At 37.0% G+C, this 24326-nt stretch overlaps 2 protein-coding genes across 2 annotated transcripts in view; both read left to right on the top strand.

Annotated features, from left to right (window-relative positions):
* The window catches only part of RAN (RAN, member RAS oncogene family), a 4356-nt gene extending 726 nt beyond the window's left edge, over positions 1-3630 (top strand). Inside the window, exons 2-7 of the mRNA XM_009997635.1 lie at positions 281-323; positions 879-963; positions 1062-1187; positions 2205-2392; positions 2913-3083; positions 3190-3630. Of these exons, the coding sequence (XP_009995937.1) occupies positions 288-323; positions 879-963; positions 1062-1187; positions 2205-2392; positions 2913-3083; positions 3190-3234 (651 nt within the window). The 5' untranslated portion in view covers positions 281-287 and the 3' untranslated portion in view covers positions 3235-3630. The remainder of the gene's footprint in view (positions 1-280; positions 324-878; positions 964-1061; positions 1188-2204; positions 2393-2912; positions 3084-3189) is intronic.
* Positions 3631-15617: 11987 nt separating this feature from the next.
* The window catches only part of GPR133 (G protein-coupled receptor 133), a 135497-nt gene continuing 126788 nt past the window's right edge, over positions 15618-24326 (top strand). Inside the window, exons 1-3 of the mRNA XM_009997636.1 lie at positions 15618-15686; positions 15783-15819; positions 19564-19647. Coding sequence (XP_009995938.1) covers positions 15618-15686; positions 15783-15819; positions 19564-19647 — 190 coding nt within the window. The remainder of the gene's footprint in view (positions 15687-15782; positions 15820-19563; positions 19648-24326) is intronic.

Here is a 24326-nt window from a genome sequence, read left to right on the forward strand (position 1 = left end):
GGGGAGCGGCCGCCGCAATTACCGCGCGCTCTCTCGCCGCGTGTGGAGAGACGTGGAGGCGCTTCTGGCCCATGAATGGGCCCGGGACCACGCGGGCCGAAACGCGGGCGAGGCGGGGGCAGCGCGGCGTGGGCTGCCCCTCCGGCGTCCGGGCGGAATGGCGCGCAGAACACGCGCCTTGGGAGGCGCTTTGGGAGCTGAAAAGGCGCCCGGCCGCTTCCGGCAGGGCCTTGAATCAGATCGCCTGTTGTGAGATGAAATGCTTCCATTTCCCCTGCAGACCCAGCATGGCCGCCCAAGGAGAGCCCCAAGTGCAGTTTAAGGTAAGGGAATGTTTTGTTCTGGTGGTTTTCTAATTTTTCTTGCAGTAGAAAAGTTAACTCGAGTCCCGACGTGTATGGTAGGTTTGGTGTTGGAGTGCTGGCTTAACGGTGCAGTTACTTTATTATATTATTGCATGTAACTCGTACAAAACGATATGGTAGCACCGTGTACATCTAATGCTATTTGTAGTTTAATAAATTTTAGTAATGTTTTGCCTGTAGAGTAATTCTTAAATTTCAGAAGTGTGCAGCAGAAAGCATCTAAAGTGAATTAGAGTAGTCTGTTTTCTGTTTTGTCTTAATTGTTTAGGGAAGAAAACTTAAAATGTTTCAGAACAGAATTTTCTAGTGTATTTTGTGTGTAAAGTTAGAGCATGATAGGCTTAACAAATTGGGTCCCAATACAGTGGTTTGCCTCATAGGAAGTTTGGTCTTTTGTTTACAGCATCTTGTTAGGACTAAAGTCTTTGTAGGAGTAATTGGTATTTACACTAAGATGACCAATTAGCAGCTTTAGAAGAGTATTGCTCTGATTTCTTTTGTGTTTTTCAACAGCTTGTCCTGGTTGGTGATGGTGGTACTGGTAAAACAACATTTGTAAAACGTCATTTGACTGGTGAATTTGAAAAGAAGTACGTAGGTATGTCTGAAGAAACATTTGATATCTAATGTGTTACAATTAAAAATGTAATTCATTATTTGCTAAGTGCTGATACTCCTTTTTTTAAATTTCTGCAGCAACACTGGGTGTTGAAGTTCATCCTCTGGTGTTCCATACCAACAGAGGCCCTATTAAATTTAACGTATGGGACACAGCTGGTCAGGAGAAGTTTGGTGGCCTGCGAGACGGCTATTACATCCAAGGTAAGATGTGTGTATGTGGGAATATTCTGAACCTCTCACTGTTCAAACGTTGGCTACTTTGACAGCTGTAAGTGTGGCTTGCAGTGAGCTGGTTTCTGGGACTTCAAACTCTTCATGTTGACAATAACATCCTTTGGTTGGCAACTTGCACTGGAGTAGGAGTATTACAACATGGTGTTTCAGTGTACCAATGCTGGCTTTGTTATTAACGGAGAGTAGTGATGCACCTTAAATGACATGATGCTGCTGATTACATTCATTGGTTAAGAGGTGACAGTATGTGCTTCAGTTAATACAAATTTATATCTGTATTAATGTATTGGGATGAGTAACTTGGAACACACAACCTATTAAGATTTCACATACAATGAGGAAGGTGTAGTTTTCCATGCCAGAGGCTGGTTGTCTTTCTAAATAAGTTTTGATAGTGGCCCTAACTTCTGCTTGGCCAACCACTGTTCTGTGTGTACTTCAGTCAAATGCATATTTGCAAAATTTTGTAAGGGGTTATTGGAGTCGGACATTGTTGCTTTTCCTTTAGAAGGATCAGATTTGAGTCAAGCACCTGTGTTCACTGAAAAACTGTTCTGGATGAAGGCATCATGAGATGTGGACTGCAAGCACTCAACCTACCTGGAACTCTCAACAGGATACTTGAGATTAGTTAAATAGGTGTTAACTAATTTCTGTCAAATACTTGTGTAAATCAAGGCTGATTTACATAATTGTTACTTATTCTCATAACCACGAAATGCCTTGTTACTCAGTTGGATTGATAAAACTAGCTGTTATTTAAGACTGAGCATTTAATTCTGACATGACACACTCATGGGACAAGTGCTCTGGACTCTGTTCATTGAACTTGTTAATGTGGGCTCTCAAGAACTGTGGAGCTGAGAGGGGAAAGTTAATGCAGATGCTTAACCATAATGCGGGATTTCTAGGGGTACCTCTTCTCACTCCCATCTTGCAAGCATGTCCTTGCTGTCCTGATGTAACTCTTTACTGTTCTTGCAGCTCAGTGTGCCATCATCATGTTTGATGTAACATCAAGAGTTACTTACAAGAATGTACCGAATTGGCACAGAGACCTTGTACGAGTATGCGAAAACATCCCTATAGTGTTGTGTGGCAACAAAGTGGATATCAAGGACAGAAAAGTAAAGGCGAAATCGATTGTCTTCCACAGGAAGAAGAATCTCCAGGTATGTGGGCATGAGTTTGTATGAACCAAGTTTGGTTTGTCACTGCAGTTGTGTTCTCTGCTATAATCAAGTATTCTGCCTTTGTCATTATTCCAGCTTTTATGATCCTGTTGGCTGTTTGTACCTAACTTCAGGGAATGTGGAAGTGATGGTGCTAAAGATGATCATCACTGGTCTTGAGTAGAAGACATAAGTTCCTAAAGAGTTTGTGTGCACTTGGCTTTCGCTGCTCAGAACCTTGTCAGATGACACAGAAGTGAGACTAAAGTAGAAATAACAGGAAAAAGATACACTATTGCCTCCTGAAAGGTCCATCTTTGATCATATTGGATTCTTTTCTCAATTTTTGCCTGTTTGCCTGAAACTACATTTCCAGACACTTCTGAGAGCATAAACAGAGGTCATGTGAAAAAGAGCACTAAAAATAGAGGAGGTTATGTTCATGTTGATCTTGTTATGTCCTAAATAGCAGTTTGAGGTGTCTTTTCTTTAATGTAAAATATGTCCTTTTTTTTTTCAGTATTATGACATTTCAGCTAAGAGTAACTACAACTTTGAGAAGCCTTTTCTCTGGCTTGCTAGAAAGCTAATTGGAGATCCTAACTTGGAGTTTGTTGCCATGCCTGCTCTTGCACCACCTGAAGTTGTTATGGACCCAGCACTGGCAGCACAGTATGAGCAGGATCTACAGGTAAGTGAGAGGGCACAAAGGTCAAATGATGCCCTGATAACTAGTGTTTAAGTTCCTGGGGCAAGTAACTGAAGAACAGTTCTTAAATGTAATTTCTTTGTTCCAGATTGCTCAAACCACTGCACTGCCAGATGAAGATGATGACCTGTGAGGGATGAAGCTGGAGCCCAGCGTCAGAAGTCTAGTTTTATAGGCAACTGTCCTGTGATGTCAGTGGTGCAGCGTGTTTGCCACTTTATTATCTAGCTGAGCAGAACATGTGCTTAATCTTTGGAATGCTGAAAGAGATGAATGGGCTTCGGAGTGAATGTGGCAGTTTAAAAAAAAAACAAAAACAAACCAAACAAAATGAAAAAAAACCCGCAAACAAAAAAACTTCATATTTTGGACCTGCATATTTAGCTGTTTTTTGGACTGCAATTCCCCTTTTGAGTTTCAAATCTGAGATTGCTGCAGTCACATCAGAGTGTTAAGTGGTTAATCTTGTTTCTGTCATTCCCATTTATTTTTTTTTGTTTAGATAATAAAGTTGTATTTCAATTATCTCTAAGCAAGTGAACTTTAATGTATCGTTAGGAAGACTGAATTGTCTTCATTTGAGGCTAATACTTGGTTGTCTACTGCGTTTCTCATTCTCTAGTTCCCTTTTCCCTCCTGCTTCCCATGTTATCCTCTTGCTGAATCAGAGCTAACAGTTAACCTTCCTTTGATTTCCTGAAGCATGTGATTAAAGTACCTGAGGAAAGCTGAACTAACTGCCAGGTATTACTAGAGTAGTGAACACTTGGCTGCTAAGTGTGACTGGATCAGCATTCCTGTGCAAATGGGAATGTTTGTGATATGCAGGGAGTCTTGAGAGGAAAGTGTGTAGTTCAGCTTGCATATGCTACCATTAGATACAGTCTCTCAACTCTAACTTTTGCTATGTTCTACAATTTACCTTCAGAGTTCTTTAGTAACCAGAAACAAATGGCATCTAGGTCTGTTAGGTGGCCTAAAAGCTGTATCTGCATGGAACATCATTCAGTAGGGCTATAGCTGATGAAACAAACTTTAAGCATCTTCAAATTCACTAAGTAGAAAACAGCTGTACTTGGAGCTAAAAAGCTCTTGGCTACAAAGCAGCATATTAACTGAAACCACATTTCTATATCTAGACTTTACTGTAACTGCACCAAGTTCTTAATTTGAAACTCCAGCTTATTACAGCACAAATGGTGGAAAATGTCAACTTTTAACACTTATCTTGTAGAGGTTAATCTTGGTCAATATTAGTACTGCTAGTAAACCAGACAAGTTTAAGATACCATTTTTCAGTGGTGTTTGAGTACATGAAGCCTTGGAATTCTTCCGTTTTGTATTTTTGGTTTCTTAATAAAGTGGAGCATTTCATTTATTCCTTTTAACTTGCATGTTTGTGTACATAACTCCTACTTTGAATATTTATTCAACTATTCTGGTACATGGTACCAAAATGTGGACTATGATTATTTTGCAATACTGTTAGAATTATTTTTAAATTAGTGCAAGTTGGAGTTCTGTGATTTTTTTTTTTTGGTGTGTTACTTTGTGTTTTTAGGTAGTTGGTTGGAAGCTGAGTGACTGGAAACTCACTAATGAAAATGAGGAATGTTGTACACTTAGATTGTAATAAGATGTACTCCCACTTAACATTCCATTGAATCTTGAATCTTTCTTCATCATCTTGCTTTATCTTCATATTGTAGACTTCCCTGTAGTGTTCTCTAATTCAGCTGTGCATATCTTGGTTAATACTGCTGGCTTGACTAAGTTGCTGATTTGCTAGGTGTGGTAGCTTTTGACTGTGAGCTGTCTGACTTCTGAAAATGCTCTGCTTAAAAACCACAAATTGTTTGGGAAACCTGCTGTAGTTTTGCAGTATCGATACACTAAGAAGGTGAAATAGCCCTGAAGTGACATTTGTGTTGTTTCATCAAGCGTGTATGATGTCATTACTACTTGCCAGCTGCACACAGGTACTAGCTGTCTTAGTATGAATTTCTACAAAGCAGTTGGAAAGGTTTATAAAAAGCTAAATAGCTGTTTGAAGACTAGTATAACTGCTGTGGGCTTTGCTTTGTAATCTTCAGTGTTAATTTCCAGGTCCACAAAAACTCATCTCTGAAGCAGGCAGTAATACTAGTCCTGCTGTAAAGTAGTATCTTCAGCTTGAAATTCTTTGGGAGTGGAATTAAGTCTGCTTGTTGCACTTGTCACATTTAATCCCTGTTAAGTGTTTATAAATACTGCATATAGTCTTAATATGCATGTCCCGATTCCTTGGTTGAAGTTCCTTAATGATAAGACTTAAGTTTTTCACTAGTTAGGTTTAGGCAAAATAAAATTTTAACTTTTTAGTAAAGTAAGGACTTGCATTCTAAGAACCTCTGTACTAAATAGTCACATCAGTCTGTATTTGAGGTCTGCCATTATCGATGAGACTGAAACACTTTCTTGCAATTTTTGTCTGTTTTGAGTACTGTATGGTTAGATCAGTTTTAACTGCAGGAGTTTGCATTCTGTGCACACTGGTGAGTTTGCCCACGCTAAAGTCTTTGGTTTCAGGTTGCTTTTGAGTAACTTGTCATTACAGACCATGTTCAGCCTTAGCTTTCAGAAGCAGGATGTGGTGCTGGGCCATTTACTATTCCTAGTTCTGTGATTAAGCTGTGAGTGTTTTAAGTGTCCAAGCTCAGAGTTTTGTTAGAGGAGTTGGAAAACTTGTGCATGTGTGAAATGGGCAAGGCAAAAGCCTTAGTTCAAGAAACTGGCAGAGGAAATGTTTTGCTGTTTGTTACTGAAACTTTAAATGGAGTGCCAAAGTCCTTAGGAAAGCTGGTGTTGCCCTTAGACCTCTCAGGATCTTGGCAGAATATGTTTTAAAACCATGGAAGAACACTCCTCTGCATCAACTAGAAGTCGAGAATGTTGGAGTCTGCCCCTCTTACAACTTGTGAATTACATACAGTACACGAAGATCTTTGTATTTTTCCGTCAGATGTAATTTTGTTTTGTTGCTAATATAATTTTAGTCAAAACCTGTGGAGAAAGCAGGGATGAAAAATGATTCTGCCTTCAACTAATTAAATAGAAATGCATAGTTTGATTCAAGCCGGTTGTTTACCTGATCTCAATTGGTAGTATTGGTCACTTTCACCTTGATTTCCTCTTAAGGCAGGATTGGTAGCAATGACTTAAAAGTAACTGAAAGTTAAGTGTGCTGCTGCTTTGAGCAGTTTGTTTTCACATGGGTGCATTAATGTAGAGACTGGCTTTGGCTGTGTATGTGTTGTGTTTTGTGCTGATATTAAAAGTTTCCCTTAAGGAACCTTCATTTTTCCCAGGACAAACTGGTCTATGAGCATCCTGGGAAGTGCTTCATTGTATGTGTCTTGTAACACTTTATCTCTGCAAGTGGCCAAAATCAGGAATTTTCAGCTGAGGGTTCATGTTGAGTGAATACGACTGCTGTCATAGGCTAGTAGCTAATTTAGACAACACCCAGGTCAAAATACTGGAAACAGCTGAAGTGGTTGAGTGTTCATTGCCATCTGTCCTGGTTTGCAACTGTACTTGAGGTGCAAGCTATTGCCTTTCTAGCAAAGAACAAAAAAAGAGGACTTCTTTCTGATTTGGAGCTTGCTTGTCTGCCTGGCAAATAATGGAAAGTTAAACTTGAAATAATTTTATGCTCGAAAGGAAGGCTTAATATGATAACCTGTTTAGTAACTGAGTGAGTTTTACTGATGAGCCAAACTGTAGCCTCAGATACCTAGCTATTGAGTAATTGCAAGAATGTTGAAATGTAAGGCATGTTATTTATACCACGGCTCTAGCATAGAGCCAATCTTAGGTTACAGATTTGAGTGCACAAGGGAAATACTTATAATTGAGTTGTGTAGGTAATTCTCTTCTAGTTCTTAAAGTGACCAGATTGTTCAGTGAATTAATGACTTCCAAAATTCTAGTGTTCTACTGGCTGTGTCACTGAAATAGCCCAGTGTTCATGCTAAGGCACTAGTTCATAGAGGTTTGATTATTATTTTGGGGGGGAAGGAGGCAGTAATAGTTGTCTTACTGTGATCCTACAATTCTGTGCTTAGAAGAATCAGATTCTTATTTTTACTACTTACTCAAGGGGAAAAAAATGAAAATATAAAAACAAATTTCCCCAAGTAGTATTATAAACAGAATTCCATATTCTGTAAAACATTTTTTAAAATTCCTGTTTGATTCACTGTCTTTGAAGTAGTGGTTTTGATATATTTAATGGAAGCATTCAAATTTTAATTTCATCAATATAGTTCCAGGTTACTAGTAGACAATAAGCATGGGTTACTCTCAGTTGCCTTTTTATCTGCTAATACTTTGTTAATATGGACTGGAAAGGGCACCCACAAAAATACTCTTGAGTGTAAAGTAGACAGGTCATAAACAGGAAGTTCATAAGGTGGTTGTGATCAGTAACATCTAAGAAAAAAAGTTGTAACCAGTATCCTTCCTGTTAGGATTTTTGTGACAAAATCACTGATCATACATATCCTGAAGCATCAGGATTTTTCTTGATATAGCTATTTAAATCTGTACAAAGAGTTAAGCTGAAGATAGACCTTCAAATCACTAATATAAATGGGTCTTGTTTGCTTTCAACTTCTTTTTCAGGTTAAGAGCTTGCATGAGCCAGTACCACAGCCTGAGTCCCAATTGTAAAGTAGCAGCAACAGAAACTAGTATTGTAAGATTTCTCTACACAAAATCAGTGGTAAATTTTTGTTTTTCATAACTAGACAACAATTTAGGTATTCAAGTAACTTATTTTAAACTGTAGCAGATGAGTACAGCACTTCTTCAAAGATTATATATTAAAAAAAAGTTATTTATGAGACCCGTCACCTGTCAGTCATAACCTGTTACCACTCTTAAACCAGAGGAAAGACAGTAGTTCTTAGCTCACTAGCTGAACAGGTTTGATACAGTTAAAAAAAAAATAAAAAAATCCATGTTACAGAGATCGAGTGTTTTTCCTCTCGCTGGGGCACGTAAACTTGTAGCATTTGAGAAGGCAGAGAAGGTAATTCCAGACGTTTTTTTGGGACCTAAAAAATCGGACGGCAGTTGTGGTGCCCACTTCAGCCACACGATGGGGCCCTCTGTCTGTGTAGCTGCTTTGGTCGAGCCGAGAGCTTGTTAAATTGAAATACACCTGTTGGGGTTGCACAAGTGTTGTGCATAAAGAAAGAAGAGCAATGTGGATGCTTTTAGTTCTAGTAACAGTAGCAGGTGCTAGTTGATAAAAATTTAAAACAGAGTAAGTAAGAATTGATTTTTGTAGACTATTGCAAAATAAATATAGTTGGACTTTCAATAGGGTTTTATTTCAGTTAAATCCATTAAGAGTATGAAATAGAACTAGATAGTAAATTACAGCAGGATTTTTGTCATAGCAAAGCTTAGACACTGCCATCATGTACTTTCTCTTTTTTTTTCTATTCTTCAGCAAAAAAAATAAAATAAAATCAGATTTTATGATATGGAACCAGTCAACGTCTCAATAATTGACATTGATTTAAAGTATAACTGTACCCGGAAAAATAAATCTGTGCATTAAATGCTGGTCACCAAACACTGATGCAAGATAAATCTGGTAAGGAATATGCAACGGTTAGATCTAGCACAATACAGTGCCATGTAATTCATGGTTTGATTTTGTAGTTAAGTTACAGGATGAATAGCAAAATGAACAGAAAGCTTGAAATATTAGTGTCCTGAATATTATAGTTCCTGTTTTGCTGTAAAGAGATTAAGGGAGAAATTCCTAACTGATGTAGTACTCATGGAACTAATAGCAGCTATTGCAGCCCAGGCTGTCAATAAGATAAAGCAACAAGGAAAATGTTGCTTTAGGCAGTGAGAGGACTGCCTAAAAGGCAGTTCAGCTAAAGGGCTGAACCCAGGAGAAAGAATATGAGGGAACTCAAAAGCATGAAGAAGAAAACATGCACACGAGTTGGGCCACCAGAAGTGGTATGGAGAATAAAGGAAGATAAACATAAATTATGACTAGGGAACAAAATGCTCACATGCTAATAATGTGATAATGATTAATACAATATTCTAAAGCGTAAGTAACTAGTAACAATTGTACTGAATGGAAGTCTGCCATTAAACAAACCAAACACAAGAAAGCAACAGGGGGAAAGAAAAATGCAGGTTTGGAGACAGAGGGAAATGCTGAAACTCTCCTGGCAACTGAGAACTTCAGGTAGGTATTTCTTGATGATTCTGTGTCCTGGTCTTCAATCCAGCTGACTTTGTATGTGCTAAAAAAGCTTAGAGCCTGGCAGAAAGAAGGGGAACACAATCTCTTGAAAAATAAGTATTTCTAAATAAAAAGGATTTGAAGAAGGGTCACATCAGTCATCTTCAGCCAGAAGTGACATCTGAAAATGACAGTCATTTGAGGAGCCTATGAAAATCACTGAGACATTGATAAATCCTCTAGAAAAAGAGAAGGGAGACTCTTCATCTCCATATCATATCCACTTTCATAGTCAAAATCACATTTTGAATGGTTGATTTACTTTGCTTTCCTGCAGTGTGCATTTAGAACAGTGGTAGATACAAACGGGATTTTTCTTTTGTTTGTTTTGAAAATGTGTTTAGTCAGTTTCATGATTCCAGGGTGTGTCTCCCAATTTTAGGATCTTTGGCATGGCTATTGCAGCCAACAGATGTAAGTGATTTCTCTAGTCAGATTATTAAGCATTGCAGCAGAGTGAGGAACAAACCAATAGGAGTCACAGTGGTCAAGAGAGTGCATGGAAGAGAATCTGTGCTAGGGTTTGGTCTACAAATTGACCCTCTTATATTAATGGAGAGCTAAAACTCCAAGAATCGGTACCTGAAATTGTGGGGTTTAGTCTGGATCTTAATTCTGGAATTCAGTTTTCATGCTTTTAATTGATGGATTGCAGTTCAGATGGGATGACTTCTCAGATCTTTAATAAGAGTGCAGATATGGAAGCTACTGCAAACACCTTAGCCAGCTCTCTGATTTCTATCCCCATCCTCTTATTGCTTTTGCCTCTTGAGTCTAAAGTAAAACTCCAAAAGACAGGGGCTGTGTAATTTCCCATAAAATTAAGTGTTTAACATGTACATCTATAATAGGCTCAGATGTTCTCACTGAAAAGTAATTTGCAGGTTGGCTTCTGGGTGTATTCTCCATTTGTGAAGAACTTTCATGGGGTTGCTTGTACCCAAAAGAGCAAGAGGGAATTAAGAGACTGTAAGAGCAATTCTCAGAAATGCCAAAAGCAAAACTTTATAATGGTGAAATATCACTGTAACGAAGAAAATCTGCCTACCTGAATGATACAAGAAAATATGCAGTTAGAGGCAGTAGCTTTTTGGCAAATAAGATTTGGTATAATAAAATAAAAAATGAATTTGTATAATGTTTATACATCTAACCAACTTTACGTAGACTTGCCATTAAGGTTCAGCTAATCAAAGATTTGCTTAATTTGAATCTTTGAGATCTGTGCAAAACCCTAATTTATTTTTCAGAAAAGCAAATGTTTTCTTCAGTGTATGTAGTAAAATGTCCATGGCACAACCCCAATAAAAAAAGTCTAATGAGCAGGGTGATGCAGGAAATAGACAATTAAAACATAATTCAATAACTATTAGTGAGACCTCATCCAAATAAAAGTTAAATGATTGATTTATTGTATGATGTTATTCAAAACCTGCTTACTGCATCTTTGTATCATGAAGCTCTTAATCTTTTCACAAAGAATATAGAAGTTAAATCAGCTTAACATTACACATATAGGATAAAAGTATTTTCCTCTGATTAGGCCTTAATTTTGTTGCCAAAAAGCTGTATTTTGTTTTCTGGCATTGATCAGCAACTTCTCATTTTCTTAATTGGAAAAATGTTTTTCCATGATAGCGTTTGCCTTATTGAATTAGCTCCAGGGTTTTTGTTTGTTTGCTTTTTCTTTAATCTGAACTGTTCTGTTTGTTCTTTTCAGTATAATCAGCTCAAAGAAAATTTCATGCAATATTTTGAGTATGGTCTAATTTCTGAGTAATTTTGTTAGCACACCAGATTTTTTTTCTCAAGAATGGCCTGCTTAAGCACCTATTTCTTAGTCTGCATTTATATGGTGAGTTATTTGTGTAAATACAGAACACACAAAGATTGGTGTTTGTTACTTTGACACTTCTTGCACATAAGACTGAGACTTTGAAGAGACTATTACTGGTCTAGGCAGTATATGAACCTTAGAGATGATGGCTCTTTTCAGGGAACTTCAGGCCTATTAGTTTCTGATTTAAAAAAACAAAACAAAACCAACAACCCAACACCTTGCTAATAGATGACTTAAAAAAGGTTTATATGGAACAATATTCATCTTATATTCTAAATGCAAAATTAAGTATGAGTTTTTATCTCAATTTATTATTACACAAAGAGCGATAGAAAAAGCTGTATGAAGCTTTGGCTCCTTGGATATCATGTTTGCTGGCCTGTGGCACCCACAATATTTTTGTTGCTGATACTAAGGGCTACAACCAAACTTTTGTTGTTATGAAAATATACGTTTAATAACAACTCTACAACCCTTTTTTTCCAATAAAAATGCAACTTCACACATGATTGACTCACTTTCAAGTTTCAGCATAAAAGCAGCTAGAGGCCAATTTTTTGTGCAGTCCTAGGGAAAAATTACAAATAAACAAAAAAGCCCTGTTAAATTTGGCAGATCTTTAGTTGGGAAAGTGCTAAAAGAAAAAGGACCAAACATTTAAATGTTTGTTTTAAATGCTCTAAGAAATGAGAACAGTGTACTTCAAACTGTTGTTCACCTCTAGACATCTGTAGGCACTTGTAGTATTATGGCACTTGGGAATATGGCTTAGTGCTGGACTTAGTAGAGTAGGGTTAATGTTTGGACTTGAGGATCTTAAAGGTCTTTTCCAACCTAAATGATTCTATGATCCACAGCTCAGTGGATGTTTACTGCTTGATGTTACAGGGACTGGAGCAAATGCTGTCTATGGAGAGTTTAGAACAGTAACATGAGATGATGACATGCACAAAAATAAACACTTAATAGTTTTCAAAATAAGGAAAAAATCCTCTGTTTATTTTGGTTTTGCTTAGGATTGCAGAGCCTTGAGTTAAGAAAGCACAGGAGGCTGTGCATCTTTTCAGTTTACATGTAACTCATCATATACTAGCTTTTCACTGATAATCTGTACATGGTGTGCATTATGTGAGTGATAACAACTAAAAGTGTTGTGTAGTTTTTAATGCCTGAGTAAAGATGCCACATAATGCTTCCAACATGCAAGAAAAGTGCAACCGTAAGTTACCACAGTTGCATGTGCACCTCATCCCATAAGGAAAAGAGAATTTGTGTGCTGGAAACATCAAGAATGGAGGTCTCAGTCTTTTCTGCTTCATCCTCATCCAATACATCAATGCAGATTAACACGGTTATGATACTATTTAAAATAATCCATTGTTGCTTTTTTTTTTTTTTAAGCAGCAGTCTTCTGTCTTTGAGTGAGATTTGTATTTTCCTGAGCTGCTCCTCCCTGGCCTTTTTGCTTCTCTTTGCTCAAGTGGGACAGAAAATCTAGAGGCCTTTCATGAACTCCTTCCAGTACTGTAACACAGGGATTTCAGTTTTCTCCGTCCTCACTCCCTTAATAGCGTGGGAGAGCTGCAGTGGGGAGAAACCACTCCAGCAGGCTTAGCACGGGCTGCCCAGTTACCCAGCAGATGCAGACCTTTGTGCTTTTATTGACATGCAAGTATTTTAAATGGCATTATTTAATCTGCAGGTTCTTCTAGGGCAATCCTCTGTGATTGTGAGTGTTGGATGAGTTACTCTGGTTTGCACACGAGACGCCTGCTGCTGCCTCTGGTCTGTGGTGGGAACAGGGTGAATTTTCAAACTAGGTTTCCAGAGGATCACAGGAATAAATTCAGAATTTGTTTCTGCAAATAATCTCTAATGTCTGCTTGCAATTTGCTATTTCCACAAAAATTTTTGGCAGTGAACATGTTTGCTTGGATTCTCACAATTGTTTTGGTAAGCATATTCTTTCCCTTGACAGGCCCCTCTTGGCAAATATTTCAAATTCCTGTATTTCTCCTTTTACATTTTGGCCCTTCTCAGGATTTCTAACTGTAGTGCTTTAATATTTCTAAGGTTCTACTTGTCAGTGCATGATGCAGAATTCCTAGGGTTTACACAGAATTCCTCCTCTTCCTTCAGGTTATAGAATTTGTAGCTGACAGTAATGAGGGAAATAAGCAAAAGTTAAACTAGTTATAACTAAGTAGAAAGTTAAGTTTTTTATGAACTGAAATTCAAAATTTTCAAAATTATTTTGTTCTAAGTCCTAACCCAGGGTTACAAACAAAACATGCATTTTGTTGCAATACTGGGATTTTGTGATACTAAATTTTGGTAACATTGAAGCATTCATGCAGCATGAATGTCTTAAGGTTTCCAAAACTAATTTTGTCTCTTCAGTCCTTGGACCCTGGAGTCCCATCTACTTGCCAGTCATCTGCAAGGAGCTAGTTACCACCAGAAGCTTTAGAAGTTCAGTATATGTCTGGGGAGCCAGCTGGGTAAAATCAGGGCCACAGCTGCCACTCACTGGGCTTCCAGCTATATAATCTCTATATAAAATGCCACTGGAAAACCATTTCATCCTAAAACTTAAAATCAGTTGTAGCCAAGAGATTGGTGTAGAATCTCTGATTAAGAAGTAGACAAGAGGGCTAATATACTGCAAGGAACAGAGCTGAGAAAAGGAACCAGGCAAATATAGGCCAATATAGGTACCTGAAGAGATGGGGTCAAGAGTAATAAAATGGGTGGGTGGGGAGGGAAGGATAGCTAAAGGTCAGAGGATAGGTTCCAGAGGGGGACATTAGCATGTATATTTTGTGTGTCCATTGGTTTTAAGCAGGAATATTTCCCTAAGTATCTTGGGCCGAAAATAAGAACTAATCTGTTGACATAACTTTTGGCAAAAGAAAAGGTAAGTAAAATAATTTGCATTTTATTGAGATATAACTTGGTCTGATTTCAATTTGTCATTTCCGATCTTGCCTACATGACCCTTAAATGGCTTGTGTGAGGATAAAGGAGGGATCGATATGGAAATGCAGGGGAGAGATGAATATAGGGATGGAAAGCTTATAAAGTTTTGTTTAAAATATTACTCTTTCAGTTTATTTCACTGAAAATAAAGAAGTTGGAGGGAACTGAAAGCAAGATTTTACCATAAAGAGGCAGATTAAATGAAAGAGTATCAACTAGTTCCAGCTGCTATTTTTCTTTTATGTATAAAATGATATTTGTGACATAGTTCAGTGTAATTGGGAGGCTCTTATAAAAATATTTAAATGTAATTTTTTATTTTAAAAAAGAGTGAAAAAGAAGTGGCAACTATAGAAGGATTTTTCTAGCTCTTTTACTTGGTTTGCTGTGGAACTTACTGCAACACAGTGAAATGGCTAATGCCTCAGTTTCCCCTTGATAGAGACATAGTAAAATGAATCCCTCACACTGCTATGTGTTTTCAATCAATATTTTTTTTAAGGTGACGCTTCTTTAGACAGAAAGACAAACTGTTAATTAAAGAAATAGGTCTTAGCTTTCCTTAATTTTCTATCAAAAGCCTGTTTTATTTTTCTTAAACATTTAAATTTTAAACGCTTCTTTTGGCTTTGATTCTTCAAGTGTGCAGATTGCTAACAGCAGTAATCTCTTTTATCTGTTTGCTGGAGCACATTGACTTGTTTCCACTTGTTCGTAGCTGGCTGGTGTTAGGACCCAGAAAAAAGGCAGCAGCAGCGTGATATAAATAGAGTACCAGAATGGGACAAAGTTTGAGAAGAAAGCATGACATCATTCAGACTTGCTCTCCACCCAAAAAGATCTGGGATGGAGGTGCAAATGTGAGCTGGACAAGCAAGGAGGCAGCAACTCTTTTCAGCTGAGTTTCTGAGGAAATAAGAAGAGTTATACACCCTGCGTGCTATAAGGAAGTGCATTTTCTTGCTAGCAAAAGTAAAACTGGCTTCAGACCTCTGACAACGTGAAAGTAATTGGAAGGAAAAGACAGCCATAGGAAGAAAGTTGAAAACAAGATCTTTTCTCCTTGGAAGAGATTGTAACAGAAATATTTTACTTCTTTCTATGAAACACTACAACTTTTGGATTTGATGCACATTTCTTTTAGTTTTCCTTCAATCACCGTGATTTATTTATGGTTAAATGAAGAGATCAAAGTGTGAAGCAAACAAGTACTACTTAAAGCGTCTGGGAGGATATTTTGTCGTCACTGAAAGAACAAACTTTTTAAACCTGTATGGAAAATGTCTCTTTTAATACAAAAAGTAGCAAAGGAAAACTTATGATTGAAATCTTATAGGCATTTGATTTCATTTGTGCTTTTAACCTTACATAGACCATGGAGAATTTGTTATCTCTGCTCTGTTGTCATTATTCTTTGCTGATTTTATTTCAGTACAAATATCAGGTAATGTTCTGAATACGGTCAGTATTGAGATATATTTTAATTTCTCTTAGCAAGTTTTACCTAACTATGTCTCATTATGTAATGTTTTATGTGCAGGTATGTGGAAACTATTCCCAGCTACCCAAACATCCAGGTAAGGAATGTTCCATTTACTTTTTATGACAATGTGTTTAGATATTTATTTGCTTTTTTTCAGTTTGTATTTTTCATTTTCTTGGTAGGTCTAAAGAAACTGTGATTCTGTTTGAATGTCAGATCTGTATTAGACATGTAAAAGTCTAAAGTATCACTGTCCCAGTCATTTTAAATTCAATAACCTATGTACTAAATATTCTGCCTAGAAACATATTTAGAGGAAAATGGTTTGTGTTTGATATGTAAAAAAATAAAATAAAATCTATATGCAGTGTTTATTATTTCTTTTTGAGCATGAGTTTCTGAACAGACTAGGTTCTTTTTTTCCTCAGCTTTTTAGTGTTCAGCATTTTAAATTCAATGATTTACAGTTAGAAATGCCAGCTTGTACACTCTGCAGTACTTTGGCATGGCTTCAAGTCATCCACTCTCCTCCCAGCCTTCATGCTGAAGTTTAAATAAAATATATTAAGGATCTCTCATCTGTTTTCAATGCAGAAAAAAACTTACTCAGAGCTTGTTTGGGGTCTGTGTGTGCAACTCTGGAATTCTTCTGTTTGTATAAATAGTTTAACCTCAAGCCTCATGGTGGTGTACAAGTACAATGTTACTATTTTACCAATTCATGTATTGCTTTGTGCTTTTAAGTTTTAGCCATATGTAATTATTTTCAAATAAAATACAGAGATGTGTAAAAGCCATGATGCCTGCTATACCAGTAGCCTCAGCCCAATTAGTTTATTTTATTTCACCTCCACTCAAAAATAAAGAAAAATAGTCTCATTTCCTGTAGATGAGGATCATTGGCTGGTGGAACCACAGGGGGAAAAAACCCTCCTGCAATAAGGGGCAAGTTAAACATCATTTATTTTGTAGTACAGTGTGTGTGTAAGCATAACTGTGAGCAATGCTTTTTGGATTTGAACTAGACTGTAAACAAGTCCTGTGATTGTGTTCTAAACACGGCATAGTTACCTATTGAAAGAATATTGCAGGTATGAGATGAATTCAAGGCAACAGGTATATGTTTTCAGAGGTCTTCTCAGGGCTGATTGGCTGGCAGTGGGGTAAAGAGCATGGCTTAATCTAGTTCACAATTGGGAGCTGGGAAAGCCACCAACATGCAGCGTGGCTCTAGGCAATATACTTTGCTGTGTGTCTCTCTTCCTTCCCTTTTTTTGTCCAGTTTTTCTCAGCTTTTAAATGTAAGCTCCTCAGAACATAGCTTCTCCTTATGAGCTTTATGCCAGTCGTGGCAATGTCTTTGTCATGATGCTGCTGCTACTGGCTACTTCATTGTGACAGTTATTTAGCATAAAATTATTCTCTCCCAGGATATTTTTTTCTGTGTTTCTCTTTTTTTTTTTTTCTAGAGTTCTCTTATGTTTAGCAAGTTTTTTTGCTGCTACAAAAGGGAGATGTTAATGGAAGCAAGAACTGTTTGCATATAAGCACATTGTGAAACAGCAGGCATGTTTTGTGCTCTGCAAAATGGAACTGGTAGTTTAAAAGTAGAATGGAGGTGCATTAGCACAGGTAGCCTGTGTATGGATGCTCTTAATACCATAGAAATTTATAACTCATTTATTTTGTCACAGCCAGAATATGTTCTTTGAAGATAGAACTAAGCATATACCCAGATTTAGTTCATGTAAATGAAAAAAACTTCTTCTGATATCCTGATTCCTCAGTGTGCTTTGCTACACTCATCTTAGTTGGGTTGCCCGGAATTTTTGGATTGGATTTTGTGTGTGCTTATCTGTGCAATTCTCCTATGTTGGCAGTAGCCTGCTTTTGTTAGCAGTTATGCCTTTTTTGCAGGGAAGGAATATTCAAATGAAATTTATAGCTTTAGAAATCTCATCTGTGTCTCTAAAGATGTCCCAATCTTACCTTTTTTATGCTCATGCTCCCTCTCTGTTGGAAAACCTCTATGCTAACTGCAGATATTTCTAGTTAGGTGAGCCAATAATGGATCTTGGGTAGTTTTGAATAATTTGTTAGATATCACTGGTATTGTTCAGTTTGGAAGCAAATCAGAGTAGTTTGTGTATCCTCGGAAGATGCAGAAACGCTTTTAATTCTGTGCTCTCAGATCTACAATTGCTTGTTGTGATGTTTAATGATTATTACCAGCTTTGCACTTATTAAAAAAATAATAATAAAAATGTAGCATCCTCTCTGTGTCACAGCTCTGAGACTATACCATGAGGATAGAGGATGTCAGACTGATTTCTACTGTATGGGCTAGCAGTTTATGGATTCAAATAAAATTTTTGCACCTTCAAATCCATGATAAAGAAATCCTGTCTGTATACAGGACATGAAAATGATAGAATAATTATCAAATATACAAGCTGTTTTGATGTCAAGTGTGAAGAAAAGTGTGGAATAGACTGTAAATATCAGTAAATATGATTTACTTTAATTTGCATATTAGATATGGGGAACTTTTGTATGGTGTATGACAGCTGAAGTGGTTTTTAACAAACTTATCTCTATCAGCTTTGCATCTCACGTTCTTGAAATGATTGTTTGGGAATGAAAAATAATTGTAGGACAATTAACCATGGGTATTGTGGAATATAAATCCTTGCTTTCTCTGTTGCTGTCATCCACTGTGTCATTTCCCTCCCGCTGCCCCCTCAAGAAAATATTAACTCTAACTATTAAGATTATATGCCATTATAGTGAACAAAACATGTTCTCATTTGCATTCATAGTGAAACTTCTGTGTATCTATATCAACATCCCTAAATTATCTTAGATATAGGAGATTATAAATTTATTCCAGCACAGCCAGTTAAATTATTTTAAGAATAAAAGGTTTCTTGCAGCTAACAAGATAACAAAAAAATACAGTTCATGTTTTCCTTCATCATTAATGCTCTGCCCTCAGAATTGTTATCTTAACACAAAATTTGATTTTGGGCAGCCTGCTTCTGGACAGGTTTGAGTAGTCGTATCTCCTAAAATCTGCTCAAACTCATCAATTAGGTTGTGCAGATAAGTGTCAATGGAAACCAGCAGACATTTTGCTCGTCAGCTTATCGACCTGTTGCTAAGGAGGATATTTAGGAAAACAAAATGCTCTCATCAGCCTCAAGGAGTTGTCCTGGTTTTGGTGTAGTGTCTCTCCTAGAAGACCAAAGATGAAAAAAAGCTTGGATTAATAGAACCTGAAGGTGTTGCACTGATTTTTCCAGTGGGTTTTGGAAACAGGGTAACATTTCTGGCAACTCTCTAGAATCTTCCTACTCCCTTGAACTGCAGAGTGCTCAGTTACCTATGGAGGAGACAGGAGCAGAGTTACCATGCTGGAGAGGCTGAACTGTCCCCTGTGCATTCTCTTCTTGGTGTTTTGTACTGTCCACCAAGTGCTTAAAATCTGGGTTAAAAATTGAGTTTACTCTTGAATGACTCCTTAACTGTTACTTCAACGAAAGCTGCCTGATACATTACCAGAGATTTAGTCAGAGATTGTTATATATTTTAAGTGCAACTAAGATAAAAATCAGTTGAGTTTTATAAACAGATTTTCCATAGTGGTCAGTCAGATATATGTCTTTAATCTACTCTGCCACTTTGATTTATGATCTCGCTTATGTGCCATACCTGATTTACGTAAAATACTTTGTTTTACTTAACTTATTGACCTCCTTTATGATTCTCTTCTGTAGTGAGTTGTTACACTCTACTTGGTCCTTTCTTTAATCACCTTTTCATCTGTGTTTCTTGAAAGGGTTCAAAGTTCTTGCATCAGCTTCCCATTACTGGCCACTGGAAGATGTGGATGGAATTCATGAGTTTCGGGATACAAATGGAGGTAGACAAAGGAGTTGTTAACAACGACAATAACATAAGTATTTGTGGGAGTCTGTAACTAGAAAGGGAGCAGGGGAAAAGAAGGGGCTTAGTTTTTGTACCACAGTAGTTGAGGCATTTTTTCATGTAATGTTTTTGTTGTGCTCCAATGTCCAAGTGGTATTGTATTTGTGAGCTGATTTTTATAGAGTAATCTCAGATGGTTTATGGGCTGTCTATACATTGTTAAGGTTATAAAGAGGAAAGGTTTATGATCCAAAGAGTCGTTGATATAACATTACTGTTAGGTGTTGTGGTACATGCATAGCATGCACTAATACACTGTGACTGAGATATTTGGTTACACCAGCAACGAAGATGCCTGCTTCTTGTTGCTTTTTATTGGATGGAGTTAAATGCTCACATTCTTCATACACTTTTGAAAATTGCATGTTGGTATCTATAGAATGAGAAGTTTAAGCTCTTATCTGAATACTTCTTACTAATTTTTATCTGCTTTTGGGTGTTTCTTTAAAAACAGTATGGCAGAGCTAGTTCAGATTCTCTTTTCAGTCAAGCAAAATCAGAAGAGGTTTGGTAAGGCAAAAGTCTCACCGATTTCAAAGTCACTTGTCAGGACTGCACAATCCCAAGAGGAACGATATTAAAAAGCAGTCTTGTTGGATTCAGCAGTTTTCTGTTTCTGATATTTCACATCAGGATGAAAAAAGGGTAGTGGAGCTTCCCAGGAATGTGCCAGTGATGTAATAAATGGAGCTTCCATTGAATCACTGTATCCCATTGCAACATTATGGGCCTGCAGGGCCATTCCTTTCAGATGAAATTTTCGGCCTTCTTCTGAACCTTATAGGTCCCTTAGTAATTTTCACATGAACTGGACTTGTTGTTTTTTTCTGTCCTGACATTTTAGCCAATTTCAAGTTGGGCTGATGTACATTCCTCAGTTTTTCCTCACACTACAGCTGACGACCTTGGCAATTAAGCTACAGTATTTTGTCCTAGCGTAAGGGGTAGCTGCTGTGTTACTACAGGTGACTGTAATATCTTTACTCTGCAGATGATTAAATCAGGAGTCGGAGACCTTTACAACCTTGCATGAAAAATGTTTCAAAAGTTCAAATATATTGATATTTATTACACAAAAATGAAAATATCAATCTTTGTTCCTAAGTGGGAAAAACTTCCATCAATATCTCAACCCTTGAACAACAGAGGTGTTCAAGTATTTTAAGCTTAAACTCTGACCCATCTTTCCACAAAGTTTCTTAAAGGAATGAAATTGGCTGACCAGAAATCTGGGCAATGTTCTTCTACCATTAGAGGCTGATGGCAGCATTCCTATTGACTTCAGTAGATTAATAATTTGGCTTACAAAAGTAACCATATAAGTTCTCTGTCAATGTGTTAAAGTAATTTTCTGACACTGGACCTCATACCTTCAAAAACAGTAAAGCACTCCATATGTAGCACTTATGTTGCAATGAAGTGTTTGAAAGCAATATATGAAATATAGGTCTTGGAAAAATGGTAATTGATGTTAGATTGGTTTAAAAATTATGTTAAATTACATTATTTCAGCAAAATTCAGAAACCTATTCAGTAGTATCTTGGGAGAGATAAAGCAAAACATAAATTTCCTGATCCTACAAACCTTTGCAGGAATGGGACTGGCTCACATGAGCAATCTTCTTTGACTCCAATTATGACATTGTGTTAAATACAACTTCACAACTCAGCCAGGTGCATGCCTTTGCTGAAAAAAAAAAAAGGTGGACTTTGTCTCACTAGTATTTGTAGAGGATACCAGTAACCCAAAGTTTTTTTCTCTGCAATTCTGACATTGAATTATTTCCTTAATGCTGTAGTGGCTAGTTCAAATTCTCAGTTGCTTATATTGTGTCTTGTAATACACAGATGATACTTCAACTGCCTCCACCAGAGGTTTTATATATCTGATATTTTACTTTGATATGCAAGAATTTTTTTATTCTTGTAATCGAATGCAGGTGACAATTTGCTTGTTTTTGTTACCACTTTGATTACACAACTTTTCTGTTTATTGCTGGAGTCTGTCTTGTTTTTCTACTCATCATATCATGCAATTGTTTTCATTCCACATTTCTCCTCTTAAATTCTTGAATCATCATAATCTGTCTGTCATGTTAATCCATTTTATTTGTTAAAGTCATTGTGTGTGAAGCCAGATTTATATCTCTCAATGCATCTGTGTTGTGAGAGTGTGTTGACAAATTATTTATTTTTTTTATCTCAACAGTAGAAACACTTGAAAGGAAACAATCAACCTAAAATATAGGAAATAAAGATGTGGCCATGTTCAGGTTTCTCATCTGACCCCTTCTTTTCCATGCATTGTTTTTCTCTTGAGGTTTTTGTGTTTGGTGTTATGTTTTGGTTTGGTTTTTGGTTTTTTAATAAGTGTTTCATCCAGCTCCATTTGTCTGCCCAGGGTAACTAATTACCAGATACTATTAAATTACTAAAATTAGGGGAAAAAGAATAGAGAGGAAATTGTTATTTTCTGATATATTAAAAACCCCTGGTTTTCCCCTTAGGTTAAGATAGAATTTATTGGGATTTAATTTGTGTCCATCGCCTCTTATCTACTCACTGGAAATGATAAAGGAGAGTCTGGCACTATCTTTATACCTCCCGCTGGAGATATATATGTTGATAAGGTCCCTGAGACCTCTCTTTTCCAGACTGAGCAGTCCCAGCATTCTCAGCCTTGTACTGGACTTGCTCCAGTGTGTGTATCTCTTTTCCCAGGGAGCCCAGAACTGGACACAGGACTTGAATGTCCATAGCTTTTGCACCAGAGTTCCTTACCACCATTATTATATTTCAGAGCCCCTCATCTGCAGTTGCATTTTTATTTTTTTTCTCAGTTGTTGTAATGAAAAAAAAAGTGGTTAATGATAGTGTAACATTGCTATGCATACAAGTCCTGGGGAGAAGTGGTTGTATGATAAAGGCCACAGACCAACACCTGTGATTTGTGCTAAGTTGAGAGATATGAACTGGTCAATTCATTGCTGATTGTGTTTATTCATTGTTTTGCTTATTTGCTTATTTTCTTTTGTTGTTCCACCCAGCTCTAAGAATCCACAACTTCACTGTGCTTCCTTCCCATAACTCTACTTTTGTATATACCAATGACTCTGCCTACTCTAACTTCTCTGCAACTGTAGGTGAGGATTTACGTATTTTTTGTTCTGCATTTGTCAGGCTTGGAAGGTTCTTATAATATTGCATTCAAAGTTATCACAGCTTTGGTTGAAGTGGTCCCATGGTAAAGGTCTATTGAAGCTTACATTGGCACACATGATTGAGAAAGCACTCTTGCTATGTTACCTGAGCTACTCTGAGCTGCTGGGAGAGGCATACCTGTGTGAAGCAGCACATGGGAGGATAAGCTCCAGTGGTCCTCCAAAACCTAAAATATTTGTATTAAACTTAAGGGAACAGAGACAGCATTTCAGATGAACATGTAAGAGAAATAGGTTGATTTTTTTTCTTGTTTTTCAAGCTTGAGGAAAAAGAAGCTATGTTTTTTACCATTTCATAGTAGTTTTAAAAGGACACATGGAAAGACAAATGCAAGCACATTTGCAAAGCCTGGAAGTAAGACTTGTCTATCATGCTATCTTTGATTAACATGCTTGTTTTTTGTTTGTTTGGTTTTTTTTACATTTGCATATGTATGTCCTTTTTTCTTTTTATATCCATAAGCCCAGATATAAAAAGAAAATGACAACTCTCCAGGCAGGAACCCGACAGATTGGAAACTAGTTATATCTACACTACTATAAGCTTAAAGTAATATAGTTTAAGTCTTATGTAGGTGCAATTGAAATATGACCTCTTGTGTACTTTTCAATTAGGTATTAACTCGCATCTAGTTATTGGAAAATCTGACCCAAGCAGAAGGATGGAAATAGTGAACTGTCATTTAAGCTGCTCAGATACGAGGAGGCTTATAATAGAATACTAAACTCACTATTTTGCTACTCTCTAACAGTAAAAGTATGCTGGCAAATGTCAACTCTATTAATATTGAACTTCAAGTGACCCTGATTCCTTTCAGTCCTTTCTTATCTGCTTTATAGAACATTTGCATAGTTCTCGCATAATAAGATGTATTAAAAATGAACATTAAGAACTGTGATATCAATGACAAAGGAAATGCCATGGAAATGGAAATGCATTACCTTGTGGATTTTATTCTGACTAGATTAATTTAGAATTCATGTGACACAAGAACTTAGAAATATTTGCTACACTCCATAATAGACACTCAAAATTTTAAAAGCAACTGAATTTGGTCTGTCAATTAGAGGCAGAACTAGATGACTTCTTCCTTGAAGGAAGGGGAAAGTACTTGGAAACTGTGATATTTGTGTTGAGGTTTGGACTGAACTATGAAAATATTTGGACATACATTCACTGAGGGCTACACCATGCTGTTGCTGTTTCTTTGGGTGATGTTTTTCTACAGATGGACCAGCACTGAGACGGTTGGTTGTCTACAGTTTGAAAATGAGATGCCTTTTCCCATGTCCCCTTTGCATAAAGGCATCCACCATCTTGAAGCAGTGATAGTATTTGTATCACTCTCTATATATGGTCTGTCCCTAGCACTGACTGTACATCTTCAGCAGG

This window comes from Chaetura pelagica, unplaced genomic scaffold (assembly GCF_000747805.2).
Source record: "Chaetura pelagica isolate M959 unplaced genomic scaffold, ChaPel_1.0 scaffold45, whole genome shotgun sequence".
Lineage (NCBI taxonomy): Eukaryota > Metazoa > Chordata > Aves > Apodiformes > Apodidae > Chaetura > Chaetura pelagica.